The following is a 21,820-nucleotide window of genomic DNA, read 5'->3' on the forward strand; positions in this document are numbered from 1 at the left end:
AAAATGCCCCACACGTCGTAATAAAACTCTTGACCTGTGCTACGGCTCCATTAAAGGCGCATATACGTCCAAGGCGGGGCCAGCGCTGGGTGCCTCTGACCATAACTCTGTCCACCTCTTACCCACCTACACATCGGTGTTGAGGAGGGAGAAACCTGTTAGAAAACAGGTGAAGGTCTGGTCGGAGGACAGCTCTTCAGCGCTACAAGCCTGCTTTGAGTGCACAGACTGGACAGTGTTTCAGGACTCCTGTTCTGATATTGATGAACTTACTGACGTTGTCTGCAGTTACATCTCTTTTTGCAAAGACTCTGTTCTCCCGAGCAGGGAAGTCAAGGTGTATCCAAACAACAAACAGTGGATCTCTAAGGACATTAAAGAGTTGCTAATCAATGATTTTAATGAAGGTGATGTGAATGCAGAGATGGCTGTGAGAAAAGAGATTAGGGCTGAAATTAAAAAAGCTAAATTAAGGTATAAGGAAAAAATTGAGGCAGATTTGAGAAGTAATAATTTAAAGAAAACCTGGAATGGAATGAAAACATTGATTGGGTCTAATGATAAAGCTAACAGAATTGTCCTGGATGTTTTTTCATCTGATAAACATTTGGCTGATAAATTTAATGTATTTTATTCTCGATTTAACAATTTGGATTTAGATGTTGAAATGGAAGGTTTCAGGGCTACCACACAGGCAGCTCCATCAATCACTGTTGACAGTAGTACTGTGGCTAATATTTTCAGGCGCACCAGATCAAAAAGTCCGGGGCCAGATGATATTTGTGGGCAATTATTAAGAACATGTGCAGATCTGTCATATCTTTCAGTTCATTTTTAATTTGTCCTTATCACAACAAAGAGTCCCTAGAAGTTGGAAGCATTCTATTATTGTGCCTATAGCCAAGTGCAGCTCCCCAAAATCCTTGAATGATTTTAGACCTGTAGCCTTGACCTCATTGGTTATGAAAAGCTTTGAGAAAATTATCAAAGAGGCTGTCTTACTGCAGGTTGGAGATCAGTTAGATCCACTACAGTTTGCATACAGGTCTGGCAGGGGCGTGGAGGATGCTGTGATCACACTTCTGCACTTTATTTTTAGTCATCTGGATAGAGCAAAGACTCATGTCAGACTTTTATTTGTTGATTTTACTTCTGCTTTTAACACCATTCAGCCCTTTCTGCTCGCTGAGAGACTGATTGCAGATTTTAACCTTGATTTGAATTTGGTGGGCTGGTTATTGGATTTTTTAACAGATAGATCCCAGTGTGTGAGGGCAAACAGCACCCTATCTGAAGTCACTTTTACATCCACTGGTTCCCCCCAAGGTTGCTGTCTGTCTCCTCTCCTGTACATCCTGTACACAAACCAGTGTCGCAGTTTGTACCAAGATAGATATATACTTAAGTTTGCTGATGATTCTGTTATTGTCAGCCTGCTATCAGGGAATGAGCGGGACCATGGGCCAGTCCTTAGTGACTTCGTAGAGTGGTGTGATAGTTCCTTTTTACAGCTGAATGTATCTAAAACTAAGGACATGGTCATTGACTTTCGGAGGACACCACCTCCCCCTACAGTCACGGTTATTAAAGGCACGGATATTGAGCTTGTGGAGACATACAAATATCTTGGAGTCATTTTAGACAACAAACTGTGTTTTGAAACTTTGGTTGACGCTGTCTCAAAGAAAATCCAACAAAGAATGTACTTCCTTAGGAAAATGAACACTTTTAATGTTTCTTCAGAAATGATGACTCTGTTTTATCGTGCTTTTATTGAATCGGTTTTATCTTTCTGTATAGCTGCTTGGTTTGGAAGCCTCTCCCTGACAAATAAAAACAGACTTGGTAGTCTGTGGTCAAAGTGGCGAGTAAGATTTCCAGGAGAAGTCAGGCTCAACCAAGTGAGTTATATATAAACAGGTCCAGAGGAAAGTTAGAGTTATAGCTCATTCACAGGATCATCCCCTTAGAACAGAGTTTGAGCTTTTGCCCTCTGAGCGGCGCTATCGAGTTCCTAGCTGCAGAACAAAGAGGATGTATATATCTTTTATTCCGACAGCCAGAGCCGCCTTAACCTAGTGTTAGGCCCCGGGGCTGAGAGGTTTTGTAGGCCCCCCATCCCCTCGATTTATAGAGTCTCATTTTAAAAAAGTGTAATATCTAGGTAATCTACATCACAGAATGCATTAGTTTCAACAACCACACACAGCAACTAAATTTCAACTTTATGCAAATGAGAAGCGATTTTCGCGAGCGACAACCAATAGGAAAGAAGCCTTTCAGAGGAGCTCAGCTCCCGTCACCGTCTCGAGTGCAGTGCAGGCAAGACAGAAGAGTTCGAGGGCGATTTCACTGTTTTATATGATTTGACTGTAACTAACCACAAACATGGATATAATAAAATGATGCATGGAAAAGAAACTGTCGACAGTCTCAGTGAGTTTATGCTGGATTTAGTGCGTAAATCATTTTGTTTACAAATTAGACGCTTTGCAGTTGTTATATACGTTAAAGATTTTTATTTTGGATGTGTTCATTGTGATTATATTGGCTGGGTTTATAAAAGTTTATAAAATTGAAAGGATCATTGCTTGGTGCATTTGGAAACAAAGCTTGTCTATTTCTAAATGTAATCGCGTGCATCGCTGCTGATTATACTGTCCGTGTGTTGAAAAAAACTTAGATTAAACACACTCGCAACAGACACACCCCAAAGCGGAGACGTTACAGCGTTGCCAACAGCATTGAGCGGACTTTTGCCGCTGTAGTGGACACGCACCGTCCGCCTCATTCGCGCCGCGGGACCTCTAGACGCGCGTAAACGCGTCTTTGCATTGACTTAACATTGAAATCACTCGTGCCAGACGCTCTATTTGCGTTTGGTGTGAACGCACCTTAACAATAACATTAGAGCGACAGCACTACCAACGTCCACAAGCGACTAGCGACATACAGCGACAAAATCTGACAAGTTAAAACAATATGACATTTTCAGCTCATCATGAACCTGAACATGGGGGGCCCCTGAACATGGGAGGCCCCTGGGCTTCAGCCCAGGTAAGCCCGTGCATTAATGCGGCCTTGCCGACAGCTGTGAGGCACCTTAATGGCACTTAGCACTTTATATTAACTTGTCCTGTACTTTATTTATTTATTTATTTATTATACATTATGTACATTGGGCTTAAATGTGAATTCCTTCTCTGCTGGTTGGTTTTGTTGGTGAGTGTTGTTGTGTGTTTATGTGTTTATGTGTTTTATGTGGAGCATTTGCTGCAAATCCAATTTCCCTTGTGGGACAATAAAGGTACTTTGACTTTGACTTTGAGTCGCATGCGCAGGGTAAGATCTGTGGAAGTGTACATAAGTTTGCAAGCATAAATTAAAGGGAAATGTCTAACCCATGTACGTGTAAACGGGCCTCACTCACTGAGGAGGAGGAGGGCGGGGCCACCTTCATCATGTAGCCAATCAGATGAGCTCCTCGCTGACTCTCGATTTACTCTTATCTGATTGGTCCAATAAACACGCCAGTCGCCACAACACATCTTTATCTTCATTTGGCATCTCATTATGGATTTGTGTTTATGACATTCTGCTTGGTGTGACAAGGAAGTGAATGTTTTTCAGGGGGTGTTTTTATTATAGCAGGATAATGTCCGCAGAATGATGAAATTATGAACATGAATAGATCTGTCAGAGATTTGGTTTTCAGATGGCGTTGCAGAGTCCATAATGTCTGTGGGAGAGAGTAAAAAAGTCAGGGAATCAAAACAAAAGAGCCAGGAAGTTACATTTGATATAACGTACTCTTATCCAGTGATTGCTCTGATAAGCTAAATCGCCCTCTTTCTGGGGAGCCGTCCCGCATCCTGTTTTTCTAGGAGAACGCGTGAAAGAAAGATCAAACCCAAACAATGACACCACAATTCTGACAACTTTTGAATATCAGAACTTTGAAGATTAACATTCAAACTTAGAACACATTATTAGAACACCCTTTGACTTTATGAATACACAAAAATTACATCTTAATGATTTTTTATATTTTATGCATTTATTTAAAGACTGCATGTAGGCCTACCATTTTGACGCTTATGTTGCCTTACTTCTTTGGTAATATTAAAAGTTTTTATGAATTTATTATTCAGCACATGTAGTCAGAGTTACAGAAAATAATAATAGTGCAACAAATAGGAGATTATGTTTTATTTATTGTAATCAGGTTTGTTAAAAGTGTGCTTGAATGATGTTAGTTCATCTGCGCTACCATGTGTTTGCTATAACAATGAAAATATTTGAAAAACCTGTTAAAATCAAGTAATGATGCAATCCTTTAAATCTTAACTTTTGAATATAGTAGAATTAAATGGATGTAAAATTATTATCTTATCACATGTGTCCTTTTATTTAACGTGACAGAAAAGACAGTAACACCAGTGACACAATGAATCACCAATGATATGCGTAAGACCAAAGATCATTATTCTTCAACTATAATTAAGTAGATGAGACTAAATTGTTACATTTGGCATACAATCTAATTGAATAGCTTTGAATAAAGTTTATCTATAAATGTGAGTCACTGGTGTCACTGGTGTCACCCATAAGAAAAAGAGACACCAGTGAAAAATGTCATTTTTACAAAATGGGTACTACAATGTTTATCGACTCTTTAAGATCAGCTGATGCTGTTCATCATTCGTTACTCTGAATAAAAGCAGCTGCTAAATCAACTAGAATGCATTTCCGGAGGAACTTGCTCGGGTGCAGTGCACTAACATGAGCAGGAAGTGGGTAAGGGTGCGTTGAAGTTTGCTTGATCTGAGAATTTCAACAATAGTACTTTTTTCAAGATTGTACAAAAAGGTGAAAAGTTATGTGCATTAAGAGACATGTCTGCAATGTAGACTAGTGCCAATGGCATTGTTTATGTGGCTTGGTTGTTGGTTTTGAAATAATTGGTTATGAATATACAGCAGAGAGTGGGAGTGTTTTGAGGGATGAAATAGTATTGAAAAGAAGTTGACAGTCTTCATTTACTGTATCCAATGAGCCAATACAAAACTCACCCAGCTGTTCTGTGGTTGAGTGTTCCCTTTGATTAGGAACAAATTTACTATCTCAAATTAAGGTCTACCATAATTAGCGATGCTTTGATTGCTGCTGTCAAGATGGTTGTCATCACCTACACAGAAACGCTGATTTTTATAGCATACCGTCAGTCCTCATATTGTAATTAAATGAAAAACGCTATCAGTTTCACTATTAGCTTACTCTAGCGATGCAATCGCAACAACATGGATAACGCTGTTTGGCCTTGCCTAACTTTATATGACATATGCGCCATATGCTAGAGTTACACATCCCGCTGCCATTTCAGGGCTTGAATTTTGGTGCGGGAATGTGGGGATTGCGCATAATTTTAAACCATTGCCGCAAGGTTAGCTTTTAAAGTGCGAGAAATTCCCGCACAAATATATTCACTTCATCTCAGAACAAATGATTAAAAAATAAATTCACAGATGCGAGAAAAAAGAATTTAATTCCTCAATCAGCGCTGGACCGGCATTTTCTGTCTTCCGCTGAGCCCTGGCCGTAGACAGATCATATGTTTCACGCTGTCAATGCAGTGGTCTGCGCTGCGCTGATCTTATTCACACTATTGAGTGTAGGTGCAGCATTCTAACATTGAGTCATAATGAGCTGTTTGTGAAGAAATTATCCGCTTCCAAATTATGTCATTTTAATCACGAAATTGAAACATTAAAAAACAATTTGCTCTTTATGGTGTGCGAGTGATAGAGCGCGGCAGCAACGAACCATCAGCTTGCAGCGTAACAACATTGAATGCTCGGCCGAACAGCTGATCATAGCTGTACAGGGCGCCTTATTATTTTTCATCTCCATAAATACAGGGTGGGCCATTTATATGGATACACCGTAATAACATGGGAATGGTTGGTGATATTAAAGTCCTGTTTGTGGCACATTAGTATATGTGATGGTCACCACCCATCTTGAGGAGTTTGCCCCCTCACATATACTAATGTGCCACAAACAGGACTTTAATATCACCAACCATTCCCATGTTATTACGGTGTATCCATATAAATGACCCAACCTGTATATCTAATAGTAAAGCTAATGCAGGGGCTAGAAATCAATTAATCTTTTGCTGATACGTCCTTGTCATCATGGAGAGTGCAGTTCATGGTCGCATAGCAACGACAGACGTCACGGGACAGCAAGCGCTTGTGGAAAGGAGACAGCGGCGCGCTCGCCTTTCCACTTGTTTTTACACATCTAAGGTGCGTTCCATTCGACAGATCCATACGCAGTGTTCACTGCTCCCCTACTCCCTGAGCAGGGTATACCAGTTGAAGTGGACTTCACTGACAATAACCGCTCATTTGAAACGCCCTGCAAACGTCATCAAAGAAAGTCAACGACGGGGTCGCGCAGATTATGATATAACATAAATATATATAGGACTACATTCATATTTTAATTTTTATTATTATATTATATATTTACAATTATATTGCACTATTTTACAACTACCTAAAATAAAATCACTTTACTTTACTTCACAAACTAGCTAAGCTGGCTGCATTCACCGAGGTAAATTATAATCATCAAAAATAGTATATGTAATATTCACAACAATAACCGTTAAAATACTGTCATTTGTATAACAATGGCGAAATGTATGAATACTTACACACATACGTAAACTCCTCCATCGTTAGTTATGACCGTTCTGACTGGTGATGACGTGGTGCGCGAAATGACAGTTGGGTGATCATCGCTCTCCACTTCCTGTGAAGTGATGTATCGATGTTCCCTTATTCCCTATGCCGTGCGCAGTGCCCTTCGAACTGAACATGTTCGCTCCCTTCGGATTGGAATCTCACTTAAGATGGCGAATACCCTGTGAAGTCCACTTCGCAGTCCACAACGCACCTCTAGAGCGACGTTGTTGATTGTTTGAGCATGTGACTGCGCGTTTCTCCTTGTTTTCTATTGTTATGCGCAGCATATTTCCCGCGCGCACAAACACAGCCACAGACAATTAATTGTTTGTTCGGTTAGCAACGAAGAACCTGATGTATTTTGTATAAAGTTTTTTTTTTTTTTTTTTTTTGTTATTAACTGTTTTGAGGATTGGAAATGCACAATTCATGCATACAAATCTGTATATATTAATAAATGAAGATGATTAAATTAGACCGATGCAAAAAACAAAATTCAGGTCCTGCATTTATTAAGACAAACCTAGTAAAAACGAATGCAGTCTATACACTGACTTGGCAGCTCTGTGAAATGTAATACAACAGTGCCACCTACTGTCTAAATGCATTAACATTAAAAGTGTGAGGTGAAACTCTTTTGCATAGACATAGGTAAATGGGTTTGTCTATTAGCCTGAAATAAAAAAAAAATAAAAAAAATTCAGATCTTGTGCTTTCTCACATTGGAGTCCCGAGTTCATGTACAAAGTTTGGTTTCGATACGTGACAGAGTTCCTGAGATATGGACGACTTCCTTTTTGGCGACTACGCTGCTGATTTCGTTTGGCTGTGACGGGCAAACGCTTCCGAAAATCAAAAATCCTTCTAGTAACTTTTGTGAGGCTTGGTCCAAGGATCATGCACGTCCAGTTTCGTGAAGTTCGGACTAAATTTGTGACCTGTGAAACTTTAGTTTCGCTTTCTGTTCAATCCAATATGGCGGACGATCGAAATGGACTCGTGATGTCATCTTCGCGAGCAACTTACACCGGTACTGACCGTACGTTTTAAAGTTGGAACGGTGTCTCTGTCTCAAAGGGCCTAGGCGCAGGAGCTGGCCAAAATTGATCTCCCGGGAATAAGAAGAAGAAGAAGAAGAAGAAGAAGAAGAAGAAGAAAACTTAAGAAGAACATTAAGTGTGCTGCTTTCACCAAGCACACTTAATAACTACAGTCAAACCTCAATACAGAGAAAGCTTTTTGTTACACATGTGTAAGATTAAAATGTAACAAAAATAAACAAGAATTCTTTATCCATCTGGATCTGATCTCATTTCAACCTCTTTTTTTTGCTGTATGGTAATAGCACAACCGGTTCATTTGTATGTATAATTGTGTGAGTGTGTGTGTGTGTGTGTGTGTGTGTGTGTGTGTGTGGGTGGGTGGGTGGATCTGTTTTGTACGGTGGCCGAGAGAGCTCAACGCGCTGCAAATGAAGAAAACACATGCAAACAGAAAAAAACGCATGCAAACAGAAAAAAACACATGCAAATAGAAAAAAACACATGCAAATAGAAAAAAACACCAGCGAATAAGAAAACATCTTCATCAGTTTTACAACTCACGTGCGTCCCAATACTCACAACACAACCAAATACGGAAACGCGCTGCAATTACAGAAACGCGCTGCAAAAGTTCACAACACAACCAAACAGAAACGCGCTGCAAATAGAACAGAACACAACGGAAATGTTTCCGGGGAACCCAATAAGTGACGGACGGACGGCTAGGACCAGGCGGGAAGGAAGTCGACCGGAAGTTGAAGTCGGCCGGGTGCCGACATCTTGTAGCAGAACTTCACTTGCGTTAGCATCCCATTGACTCCCATTCATTTTGGCGTCACTTTGACAGCGAATAACTTTACATCTGAGGCGTTTAAAGACTCCATTTGTCCTTTATTTATTTCTAAAGATACACGACAATGTATAAAATGCTCCATTACCTTGTAGCTTATGTTATGGACCCGTAGAAGCAGTTTTTGTAAAAGTAGGCTAACGATTGCGTCATAACCACGCGACTCTCTGTCGCACACTAGAGAGATTACCGTATAGACGGGAGGAGAAGCTCGCGAGCAATCAGGGGGCAAGGAGGCAAAATGACAATATAATTAATCAGAATACCTAGCAAAAGTTTCTCCTGCTCCAAGCTTATGGACAGCTCCTACTCACACTCTCCGTCTCTGCAAGATTCGGAAGGGAATGATTCAGATTTCTCTTGGCACAGCTACTAGAAGACAGACGGGTTGCTCACGTGGTCCGTGTAACGCTTTGCTCGGTTTGAGTCTGCGCGTCAGGAAAGGAAGTGCTAAGAAATCGCTGAAAATGGGCTTCACTTGTCTCAATTGAGTTCCAATGGGGTCGCTGTGTCCATTTCTTTTACTGTCTATGGCTAGGACGTGCTTACAGCTGTCTACTTTTATTATTATTATTTATTTTATATTTTTTTGCAAAACATACAAAGATGACACGTTTATGACATACAACTTTGTATACAATATACAAAATGTATTTGCGATATGTTCAATGTCATAAGAATACTAAAAAGAACAATGAGCTGAAGACTAAAATAAATAAATAAATAAAAAAGATAGAGAAAAAGAACGAGGAAAAGACATTAATCTATACATCAGTTACACTGAACACATTTTGTCATGTTATGTTAAAATAAGTTTCGTAAGAAATGTTAGAATGTAGCTATAGGTCCAAATATGAGACGGCAAGTTTTAAAGTTGAGACACTCACACGAAGATATAACACATATTTTAAAAACTTTGTTGTATAAAATGTATATTTATTTGCAACAGTTATGTTAACAGCATTAATACTATATTTCTGGTAAGAACAGCTATTCAGCTGATGGACACGCGCTGCGTTGTCATGGGAACATCCCAGGTGAAAATAATGAGGAAATTACGTTGTCTTTCGTTGCTCCCTTCATCAACATAATGGCACACAAGTGCCCCGCTCCCTCCAAAGTGCCCAATTCAAGGGCTGTGCCGTCTGCCCTTTTAAGAGAGTAGGGCATAGGTAAAGCCAGAGCCCGCGTCTCTCTGGTAAAGCTCGCGAGCCGTCCGTCCGTCACTTATTGGGTTCCCCGGAAACATTTCCGTTGTGTTCTGTTCTATTTGCAGCGCGTTTCTGTTTGGTTGTGTTGTGAACTTTTGCAGCGCGTTTCTGTAATTGCAGCGCGTTTACGTATTTGGTTGTGTTGTGAGTATTGGGACGCACGTGAGTTGTAAAACTGATGAAGATGTTTTCTTATTCGCTGGTGTTTTTTTCTATTTGCATGTGTTTTTTTCTATTTGCATGTGTTTTTTTCTGTTTGCATGTGTTTTCTTCATTTGCAGCGCGTTGAGCTCTCTCGGCCACCGTAGTTTTGCACATTTTGTTGTGATTTCACCAGAACGAAACGAATAGCTCAGTCTCCACAACGGATAGAAGCGCGCGTCCGTGTGAAGAGTGAAGACTGCGCGAGCCACAAGACAACACTGTATCCACTTCACTGATCGAAGCGGCGACGAGCACTTTGCCGGCTGGCGCGGGCTCTGGTCACGTGTTAAAGACACACTTTAGAGAGTGACTGAAAGCAAGACTAAAGCAAGACAGTCCGAGGAGAGAAAAATCACGGAAAGACAGTTCAAGTACGTAATAATAATAAGTGATTGGAGATGTGGCTTTACAGCCGGCAATGCGATGTGTTAATCTTCTGATTTAGGTAAACTATTTCCCCAATAAATCATAAAAATATCTTTAAAATAGGCGTCAAACACGAGATAAACTATCTAGTTCTACATGAGCTGATGTGGAAGATCTGAAGAGGACGGGTAAGCGAACAACATTATGAAAGATTTCATTTCAGAGAGAATTTTGATAAAAAATTGATAAAATTCCCGGGAGAGTTGAACTATTATGAGCGCTGACTTATTTTATGTAGGCTATAGTATGGGGGGAAGAGTGGGAAGGGAATGTTTAAAGGGATACTTACTTTAAAATGAAAATTCTGTCATCATTTACTCACCCTCAAGTTGTTTCGAACCTGTATGAATTTATTTTTTCTGCTGAACAGAAAGGAAGATATTTAGAAGAATGTCAGTAACCAAACGGTTAACTGGAACCATTGACTTCCATAGTTTTAATTGTCATAATTTTTTTTCCTACTATGGATAAAACTACTCGTTTTATCAACTGCTATTTTAAAAGAGTGTTTTATTTTCCTCCACAGACGTGCAGTTCAGCGATTGATGATGGCCAGTAAAGTGACCCCAGATGCTGCTGGAGAGGTTGTGTGTGTTTTATTAGGGGTTTCATTGTGAACACACATCGTTTGAGCTTCGTTTGAGCATAATTTTACATTAGATATTTTACAGATAATTGGTATTTGACATGCCATTATTTTTTACTGTTACAGTAGTTTAAAGCAATAAGCCTCTTGAAGCCGTGTTTTACAGTGAGTTTAGAACAGCTGAGGGCCGTTGTTAGAAGGGGAAATAAATCTAAATTCACTATGAAACACTTCAAGAGGCTTATTGCTTTTATAAAATGGTTACTCCATAAAAAATATTAATTTTAATATTTATTTTATTCATAAAATTCATATTAATGCAGCAACAGAGAGTCACGAACGGCAGTTGTGCAGTAACACTGATGTAATGCGCTCAGAGTTCAATTCAATTCAATTCAAATTTATTTGTATAGTGCTTTTCACAATACATATTGTTTCAAAGCAGCTTTACAGAAAGTGCATTTCAGAAATGTACATAGAAAAATACAGTTAGTTAATCATGTATTAATTTAGGGCATAAACATATTGCCAGCGTCGAGTCATCTCTTCACAGGCGTCGAGTCGTCTCTGCACAGGTGTTGGGGCATCTGTAGTTTCCATGGGAGGCTAGATACAAACTGGAGCTGACAATCTGTATTTACCTCGGGACTAGCGTCCCGAGATAACAACAGAAAAGCAGATGGGAAAAAATAAGTGTAGCTGCTGTTCATAATATTAATGCATTCAATCTGATTCAACTGTAGTATAAAAGGTAAGTATTATGTGAATGCTTGGCTAAAGAGATGCGTCTTTAATCTAGTTTTAAACTGGGACAGCGAGTCTGAGCCTCGAACAATATCAGGAAGGCCATTCCACAGTTTAGGAGCTAAATGTGAAAACGCCCTCCCTCCTTTAGTGGACTTAGATATCCTAGGAGTGACCAGAAGCCTCGAATTTAGTGATCTTAAAGAGCGCGATGGATTGTAGGGCGATAGAAGTTCCGTTAAATACACTGGAGCTAAACCATTTAGGGCTTTATAGGTCATTAGTAATACTTTGTAATTGATACAGAACTTTATAGGTAACCAATGTAGAGATGATAAAATTGGTGTTATATGATCATATTTTCTTGATCTACAGGGTGGGCCATTTATATGGATACACCGTAATAACATGGGAATGGTTGGTGATATTAAAGTCCTGTTTGTGGCACATTAGTATATGTGAGGGGGCAAACTCCTCAAGATGGGTGGTGACCATGGTGGCCATTTAGAAGTCGGCCATCTTAGATACAACTTTTGTTTTTTCAATAGGAAGAGGGCCTTGTGACACATCAAACTTATTGGTAATGTCACAAGAAAAACAATGGTGTGCTTGGTTTCAACGTAACTTTATTCGTTCATGAGTTATTTACAAGTTTCTGACCACTTATAAAATGTGTTCAATGTGCTGCCCATTGTGTTGGATTGTCAATGCAACCCTGTTCTCCCACTCTTCACACACTGATAGCAACACCGCAGGAGAAATGCCAGCACAGGCATCCAGTATCCGTAGTTTCAGGTGCTGCACATCTCGTATCTTCACACCATAGACAATTGCCTTCAGATGACCCCAAAGGAAACCTCAAGGCCACTGGATATTTAAAATTGCTACATGATGATGTGTTTCCCTCTTTATGCACTGAAGCTGGCATGTTCCCTGAGTTTTTCCAGCAAGATGGTGCACCACCACATTATGGGTGCCAGGTCCGAGCATTCCTAGATGAACAGTTTCCTGGAAAGTGGATTGGTCGTCGTGGGCCAGTTGAATGGCCCCCAAGGTCTCCCGATCTGACCCCCTTAGACTTTTATCTTTGGGGTCATCTGAAGGCAATTGTCTATGGTGTGAAGATACGAGATGTGCAAGATTGTAAAGATGTTCAATCAAGTGTCATTGTTGACTCTGTCATTTAGTCAGATATATTGTGTGTGTAAACAGTCTTTGAGTTTGATCAAGTTCCTCTAAAACATATTTCAGAGCCAGAAGACACAGAAACCCAGAGATGATCATTTCCAGAGTCTCTCAAACACAAAGAAGACTGACTCAACAGCCGAGAACAGAAGTAAGACATGAACCCTTCATCTGATCTGAACATCTCCATCAGTAAGAGCATGTGAATCATGATTAGAGTAGAGCTGTACTGAGAGAAAACACTTTCTCTGTCCCTGAAACCCTGTGGAGAAGATTCTGGCGCTTTTCCATTACCAGTACCAGCTTGACTCGGCTCGGCTCGCTTTTCGCTCCGTTTTCCATTGCAGATAGTACCTTTACAATAGTACCTGGTCGTCAGCGACGCCGCAGGAAACTGCCGTGACTTAATCTTTTACGCGAGACACACACCCGCTACCCACACACACAGGAAAATGGAGGAAATCGAGTGTTTGCTGTTTTTGGATGTTTTTGTTTTTGCTGTTCTTTATTCAGGATACTCCGTCTGGCGCGTGCAATGATGACGCAGTGAATAGTGACGATTCTCTCTGACCAATCAGCAGTCTGCCGTGTTTTCACGTCACATTTTAGTATCGCCTCAGCTCGCTTAGAACCTCGCCGGAGGTGGTACGAAAAAAAGTACCTGGAAGCAGGTACAGGTACATCTTTTACACAGTGGAAAAGCAAACAGAGCCGAGTCGAGTCGAGGCGAGCTGGTACTGTGTAGTGGAAAAGCGCCACGTCTCACGTTACTGATTATCTCACGTTACTGTCTGTGTTTGTCACAATGATCTGGTTTGTTTTCTGTGAGAAACAGTCTGATCTTCAGTGAGTTTGTTCTCTGCAGGGCACACAACCGTTCATATTGGGATTGTTTTCTGAAGATGGACATTATTAACACACAGTCATAGATGACTTCTTTTCTCACATTTCATTTCATTGCTGTCAAAGCTGATGAATATTGATTGATATTCAATTTAAATCAATTAACATTTATTTGTATAGCGCTTTTAACAATACACATAATTTCAAAGCAGCTTTACAGAAAATGCACGAGTCCAAAGATTACAGTTTACAGTTATGGATTATCTTAGTTATGGATTTCAGAAATGTTCATATACAAATCACAGTTAGCGAAACATTTATTAATTTAAACAATGTAATAATAAGGCAGAAACAACGACCTAATTGAAGTAATGAAACTTGTTTGTAAACAAATGATTATGAAATTTAGAAAGATGCAGCATTGGTGATGTTGATTCAGAGTTAGCGTCATCTGAAGTCTTCATAAGAGGCTGGATCCAAACTGGAGCTGAAATACTCTCTAGTTACCTCTGATGGGCGTCCCGAGATAAAACACAGAAGCAAATAGAAAATAATTAGCGTAGCTGCTGTTCATAACATTAATCAAGGATAACCATGTGCATTTGATCTGGTATAACTGTATAAGGTTAGGAGATGCATTATATGAATGCTAGGCTAAAGAGATATGTCTTTAATCTAGGTATAAACTGGGAGAGTGAGTCTGAGCCCTGAACATGATCAGGAAGGCTATTCCAGAGTTTAGGAGCTAAATGTGGAAACACTCTCCCTCCTTTAGTGGACTTATATATTCTGGGTACTATCAGAAGCCCAGAGTTTTGTGACCTTGAAGAGCGTGATGGATTGTAGGGCGATAGAAGATCAGTTAAATACACAGGATCTAAAACATTTAGGGCTTTTAGGTCAGTAGCAATACTTTATAATTGATACGGAACTTAATAGGTAACCAGTGTAGAGATGATCATATTTTCTTGACCTAGTAAGAACTCTAGCGGCTGCATTCTGAACTAATTGTAGCTTGTTTATCGAGGATGAAGGACAACCGGCTAGTAATTACAGTAATCTAGTCTAGAGGTCATGAAAGCATGAACTAACTTTCTGCATCAGAAACAGAATCATGTTCCGGAGCTTGGCGATGTTTCTGGACATGCTTTCTTATATCCAGACCTACTCTCTTTTAAACCTAGCCAACATTTGCTTTGAAGTTTCTGATCTCGCTGGACACTCGATGGCTCTGTATGTTGTAAGATCTGCCGGATGTGTTTCTGGAGTTTCTCTGGTCAGCTGTATTATGTCAGTCCAGTGTTAATGTGTTTCTCATATCAGGATACTGTGGGCTGGAGAATCAAGGGAACACCTGCTACTTGAATGCAGTTCTTCAGACGCTCTTCTTGACGAAGGGATTCAGGCAACATGTCCAGAGGTAAAGAAACATCTTTCAATTCCAGCAGTGGAAACAACATGACAAACAGCCGATCGATAAACACTCAATGTCTTCTGTAGATTGGGAGGACGAGTCGGTTCATCTGATGGAAGCTTGGCTGGAGAGTTGAAGAAGTTGTTCAGTGAATTAGAAACACAACAGAAAACTGCAGTTTCAGCAGCTGGAGTCACGAAGAGCCTCGGCATTACAGGCGGTTGGTCTCTTTATTGCTGTTTCCAGCATTCAGTCAGTGTTTCTGCTGATGAAAGTTACTCAGTATAAGTGTTTGATTGTTATTTGCTTTCTCTCCATCAAACCCAAAGTTGGTAAACAACGAGACGCAGCAGAACTTCTACAGTTGATCATTGAAAAGACTCCTGGATCCTCTGAGGTAACTAGTTTCTTCTGGGTTATTCTGTTGTGGCAACCACGAGGGAAAGAGAACACTACATATGTTTTGATCTAGACTACGCCACCCTGGGAATTTCACCCAGAGAGTATTATCCACGCATAGGTTCCCCACTAAAGACAGGAAGACATGGGGACACAGGTATTCATGCAAAATTACAAAAGTTTATTATAATTTATAAAAAAAACAACAGACACAGAAAGGGGACAAGCCCCAAACATTCAAATACAATGTTAACAGAAAGAAAGCTGTGCCATTGCAAGAGATATATACATGTTCCCCTCACACACACGCTCACACTCACAGCACAAGAGCCCCAGTGAAGTGATCAGTCACGGCACACGGTGTAGACACCACCACCAAAAGGAGGAGAACGATCAATTTCCTATGGCAAAAAAAGGCCGCAAAAAAGAAAGCACACTCTCCACACCTCACACACACACCACACAAAGAGGAAAAAATTTATAAAATGTAATGTCAACCCTTGATAGGCCCAATCCACTAACGAAAAGAATTGATAATAAAAATAATCAAATCCAATAATCTTTAACCAAACCCCCCCCCACCCCCAAAATAGAAACGTATGTATGTTATACACATACACAAATCAAAAACATTTCAAATGAATTAACAATATACAAAATAAATCAAGATTCACACAAATAATATATTTACCAAAAATACACAGTTCAAAACATGGGAACAATTATACAAAAAAAAAAAAAAAAAAAAAAAAGGAACTTAATCCTTTTGCAAAACAAAACCTCAAGACGACAAAGCAAGAAAAATCCTAGCAAACTAAGCAGAGCACAAGCCAGTTTGAAATCTTAAATATGGGCAAAGCATCCAAGTGAAGGAATCGAAGTGTGTGTAAGCAGGTAATATTCTTAATGCGCATGTGAACGCCATCAGCGTTTCTCACAGGTTTGCGTTTAAAGTCTGTGTAGAGAGAATGGTGTCGTCTTTGCGGCCTCTAATTTAATAACAAATGATCGTTGCGACGGAAGTGAATCAATCAAAACTAACTTTAGCTGGAAAATAACTTTATTAAAGAACCGCTATAAAGCCAAAACAATCTCTGTTACCCTAAATTATACGTTTATCTCTGTAAAGCTGCTTTGAAACAATCTACATTGTTAAAAGCGCTATATAAATGAAGATGACTTGACAAACTAAAAAAAAAAACAATACAGGAGAGTTGCTATCTAAACAGTTGCTACATTTTATCAAGGCAACCACAATGCATTAAAGCCGGTCATACCCGCACCTGAAGGGCACAGACACCCGCTCGGCAGCCATCCGGTAAAAGATGGAGGAAGTCAACTCCGCGTTTGTAGTGGAACATGATGGGTCGCAGCAGTATCCCGCTCGGAGCGTCAGTCACAGCAGCGCGCAGCACCAAGAAACGCACACAGAGAGGCGAGAGTTCACCGAAGACGTGCTCAAGCCTAAATGCAAGCGCAGATTAATGACGTCACAGAATTTACTAGAACAGACAAATGGGCTTCTGGCTCATTATGCCACACTGTCATCTTTTGTCTCTTTCATGAGGACCATCTATCATCATCTCACAGCAGTTCAGCTCTGGAAGTGTTTCTCAGAGAACGCTCAGAGACATTAGTGCCTCATATCTGGTTTAGATCTCCTCTACAAACTTACTTCACACAGATCCTTGACTATCATTTGCTGGCATGAGACACAATTAAAGGTTTATCAGGAGTCTAATGTGCTAGAGGCTGAACTGCAGAGAATGATCATTTTAACAGTGAAAGCACACGTATATCTGTGGATCATCACTAAAGTCTGTTTTCTTCACATCTGTGTAGCTTTTTAAGGGCACTATGGAGAAGACAATAATATGCAGGTCATGCAAACACAATGCAGGAGAAACCAGGGAGGATTTTCTCTCATTGTCAGTGCCTCTTCAGGACTCTCAGGAAGTGGTGAGCAGATCTTTGCTCATCTGACTATGTCTGATCAAATATATCTGATTAACTAATGCTTACTGTCAGTGGTTTATACTCAGTGGTTTAGAGAGATTCGTCATTCCCATGATGAAGCTAATAGTGAAAGTTAGATTCATATTCTAAATATTGTCTCATTTGTTCTTAATAGCATGTCTTGGCAACTAGAAGTTTGATAAAGTGATTATTTTATTCAACAACATATAAAAATATAACATTTAATTTAGTTCATTCAAACACTTCGTCCAGTAAACAATTAAACACTTTTTCTTACCCAAATGGCGCTCATTAACCCTCTGACGTCTGAGGTGTTCTGACATGCCCTCACTTTTGTGCTTATTTCTGTTATTATCTGATTACACTGTATTCAGCACAAACTCTGCTGCAATAATATGTGAGCAGCATGTATGTCAAAGTTTGTAGTTTTGACAAAATTATGTTTATGCGTGGTTGGTGATTATTTGTTTAAGTCACTGAAATAAGGCAAATGGAAGTTATGAAGTGAGTTAAACATGTGGAATAAAAACATGTAATGTTTCAAATGCACATCGTAAGTGGCTCAAACTCACAGTGCTCGCGGAGACCATTTACTCTATGAAACATTATTGTTCAGCACATTATAAACATCTACGTTTGAGCAGATATTCAGGAATGCTGTATTTCACAGTAAACACTGGTCTAAACATTCTAATATTCAATGAAAGGTTGGCTATTTAATATTTAATATTTGTTTTCGAAATGACTGTCTTCAAAAAATAGACACTTTTTGCTTTCTAAAGACATTGCTCTCATTTCTGTGTGGCAAGTATTCGCCAAATGGGCAACATTAGGATTTGAGCGAGTTTGACATGGGCAAAATAGTGATGGCTAGACGACTGGGTCAGAGCATCTCCAAAACTGCAGGTCTTGTGGAGTGTTCCCGCTCTGCAGTGGTCAGGATCTATCAGAAGTGGTCCAAGGAAGGAACAGTGGTGAACATGGGTGGCCAAGGCTCATTGATGCACGTGGGGAGCGAAGGCTGGCCCGTGTGGTCCGATCCAACAGACGAGCTACTGTAGCTCAAATTGCTAAAGAAGTTAATGCTGGTTCTGATAGAAAGGTGTCAGAATACACAGTGCAGTTTGTTGCGTATGGTGCTGCATAGCCGATGTGACTCAAAATGACATATTTAGAGCTTCTTATCAAATCAACATGAATCTTTGCTCCATTGCTAATCAAAGGTATCGGGATCTACTATAGAGTTCTATTGAAACACGGCTTCAGTGGGACTCTGTTGAATAAATGTCTGTATTTAAATGCATATTCATGTACAAGCACATCACATTAATTTAATGAACAGTGTAACTGTGCTTTATCTTATTTATTTATTTAATATTTCTTCCAATGTAGGAAAATGCTTTAAAGGAATATGTTGATCAAATGTGTGGAGAGCATCAGCTGTATTGTTTTGATTGTAAAAACACGACAGACTGGGAAAAGGCAAGTATATTTCCTACATGTAATATCTGTTATAATGTGAGATAAATTGTGAAATATAGTTTGTATTTAATCCACATTTAAGTAAATCATTTTAATTTGGGTTAAAAACTGCAGTACATAAACTCTTCCATACTTTAAATAAAAAAGAAAATACACAATAGCATTTTCTATCCTGAGCCAAGTTATAAAAAATCATCCATTTCATGATAAAGCAAATACTCCTTTTCTCTTTTGATTTGTTACGAAGTCCTCTGGTAGACGGGATGAACGAGACAGATGAAATTGCCCAATGCAGTAAGGTGAATTTATTAGCCAAACACAAATGGGAACAGCGGGCAAAGCCAATTAAACACTTGTAAGAAGAGTCGAGGGGATCCAGGCAACAATTAGAGCCGCAAACAGACAGTCCATAAACCCGATCCGAACTAGCAATCATCCACACTGGAACAGGACTGAGGAACAACTGGGAGCTGGAACACAACACAGAACAGAAAAGGCAAAGTCGTGCTATTGAGGACCAGGTGATACAGATGAGAGAGAGAGAGAGAAAGAAAGAGAGAGAGAGAGAGAGAGAGAGAAAGAAAGAAAGAGAGAGAGAGTGAGAGAAAGAAAGAGAGAGAGAGAGAAAGAAAGAAAGAAAGAAAGAGAACGAACAAATGAGTCAGTGAACCTGAAAACCGTGACAGGTCCATGTAGTTGTGACATATGCTTTGGTTTGTTGTAATAATTTGTTTTCGCATTTAATTGTTAAATGCTATGTTTGCTTCATAAATATATTGAAGAAAGATAGCACAACTCATTCATGCTGGGTTGTTTTCATATTAAATACTGCCATGTCTTATGATGTAAATTGTTTTCCCAACAGAAAAGTGAGATGAACAAGTTTCCAGGAATACTGATTATTCAGTTAAGGAGGTTTGAGATCACCTCAGATGGCTACAGAAAAAGTGACCTGGAAGTGATCATTCGTCCTCATATTGAGGTACTGAACTAATGTATGGGTTAAGTGTGCCACAGCCCTGCAAAGTTTTGCTCCAACGTTAATTAAACACACCTGATCCAACCAATCAAGTCCTTCAGTCTTATTAGAAAACAACAGGTGTGTGTGTGTGTGTGTGTGTGTGTGTGTGTGTGTGTGTGTGTGTGTGTGTGTGTGTGTGTGTGTGTGTGTGTGTGTGTGTGTGTGTGTGTGTGTGTGTGTGTGTGTGTGTGTGTGTTGGAGCAGGGCTGGAACTAAACTCTGTAGGGCTGTGACCCTCCAGGAACAGAGATTGACACCCGTGATTTAGCTATCAAGCTTTTCTAGGAGCCTCGCCATCACTGCACGTGTTGGATGTCTCCCTTATTGACCCTGCTGAATGAACTCATCGGCTGGTCAGTAGAGGGATCGATGACCCGAGCTGCATGTGTCCAATAAAGGAAACACCCTCACTGTGCAGTGCTGGGGAACAGATTAACTACTCCTGCACTGCAGTGTAGGGGAATCACAGTTAGACCCCATAACTAGACCAGTGTGCTCAATGAAGACTTGGAGTCAAAGTTGAAGTTCAATCAGTTGACAGAGATTTTCCTTAAGTTCTCCACACTTTCATATGCCATAGAAAATGAGGAAGAGTATCCAGCCTCGAACTAACTTAGGATACAGAAACACTAGTACTCATAGTTCTATGGATAATCAGTTAATCGGTTAAGTCATTTCTACAGTTCCTGATAGGTTAACAGTATAGATAATTCTAACAGCATCTGAACATGGTATTCTGTTCTTTACACAAATGAGGTCATTTAAAGACACTTGTTTTTCTGTGTACGTAAGTACAGTGGTGGTTGTAGTGTAGTGGTTAAACATGCGATATAATTCGTCTTGTGTATATCTAAGGAGCGATCTTTAGTCTCTCTGAATCTCTCATTTGTTTCCGTGCCAATAGTTTTTGCTGAGGGCAAAGTGAAGTTTCATAACTTTATATATTTAGGCTATTTAACTTTACCGCTGTAGCCTACTAGAGCGCTGACTTTGTCTGTTTGACTGAATTGTTTGCTTTATTTCTTATTATATAGCTGCTTATACCTTTTACTTTTACTTTTATAATGGCTATTATTGATCATTAAAACTGACATTTAACAGAAAGAGACAGGGTTGTGTTTTATGACATATCATAATGCACATATTGCCTGAACCTCATATTAAAGTTGTTTAAGATTTTTAAAATGAAAACGAAAAGAGATAGAGTTGTGTTTTATAGCATATTTTGTTTTATTGTTGCCTAAAATATAGCTACATACAGAGATAACCGGAGTAGCCAGTGCGAGCTGTGTGACGTTATCAAGGACGCTGCTGTTCCATTCGCAGAATTACTGGACTTTCACCCTCCCGTCCTTGGAAGTTTGTTCTCCTGAGACGAACTTGGCAAGTCCAAACTTTGCGTACTTGGTATTGAGAAACACGTCAGCTACTTAAAGGGATACTTCAGGATTAAGCATTAAGCTTTGTATTAGTAGAAAACCTGTAGTATTTTCGAATTACCGTGCTTCCCTCCCTCATATCCCCCTGAGACAAGAGATTTATGTATTTTTTGTCTGCAAAAATCGTAATTTTGCGTCATCGGAGGATGTTTTGGCCAGAGGCGAGAGACTCCAGCCAGTAGGAGGAGCTGTCCCGCATGTGTTCAACCCATCCATAGAGGGATCTCACTCACAGAATGTA

The 21,820-nt window shown here is 39.8% G+C and overlaps 1 protein-coding gene across 8 annotated transcripts in view; it reads left to right on the forward strand.

Moving 5' to 3' along the window:
• Nucleotides 1–21,820, forward strand: part of LOC308684556 — a 44,422-nt gene that overhangs the window by 19,835 nt on the left and 2,767 nt on the right. The window contains exons 1-11 of one of the 8 annotated variants that reach the window (XM_081355815.1): nt 10,133–10,434; nt 10,553–10,617; nt 11,016–11,073; nt 13,071–13,155; nt 15,171–15,267; nt 15,348–15,481; nt 15,591–15,658; nt 17,503–17,619; nt 19,030–19,119; nt 19,985–20,101; nt 21,392–21,523. In XM_081355815.1, coding sequence (XP_081211941.1) covers nt 11,035–11,073; nt 13,071–13,155; nt 15,171–15,267; nt 15,348–15,481; nt 15,591–15,658; nt 17,503–17,619; nt 19,030–19,119; nt 19,985–20,101; nt 21,392–21,523 — 879 coding nt within the window. In that variant the 5' untranslated portion in view covers nt 10,133–10,434; nt 10,553–10,617; nt 11,016–11,034. Of the gene's footprint in view, nt 1–9,803; nt 10,618–11,015; nt 11,074–13,070; nt 13,156–15,170; nt 15,268–15,347; nt 15,482–15,590; nt 15,659–17,502; nt 17,620–19,029; nt 19,120–19,984; nt 20,102–21,391; nt 21,660–21,820 lie in introns of those variants that run through there. The other 7 variants (XM_081355819.1, XM_081355817.1, XM_081355816.1 and 4 more) reach the window with 7 other exon arrangements.

The sequence above is a fragment of the Scardinius erythrophthalmus genome (assembly GCF_964197995.2).
Source record: "Scardinius erythrophthalmus genome assembly, chromosome: 24".
Lineage (NCBI taxonomy): Eukaryota > Metazoa > Chordata > Actinopteri > Cypriniformes > Leuciscidae > Scardinius > Scardinius erythrophthalmus.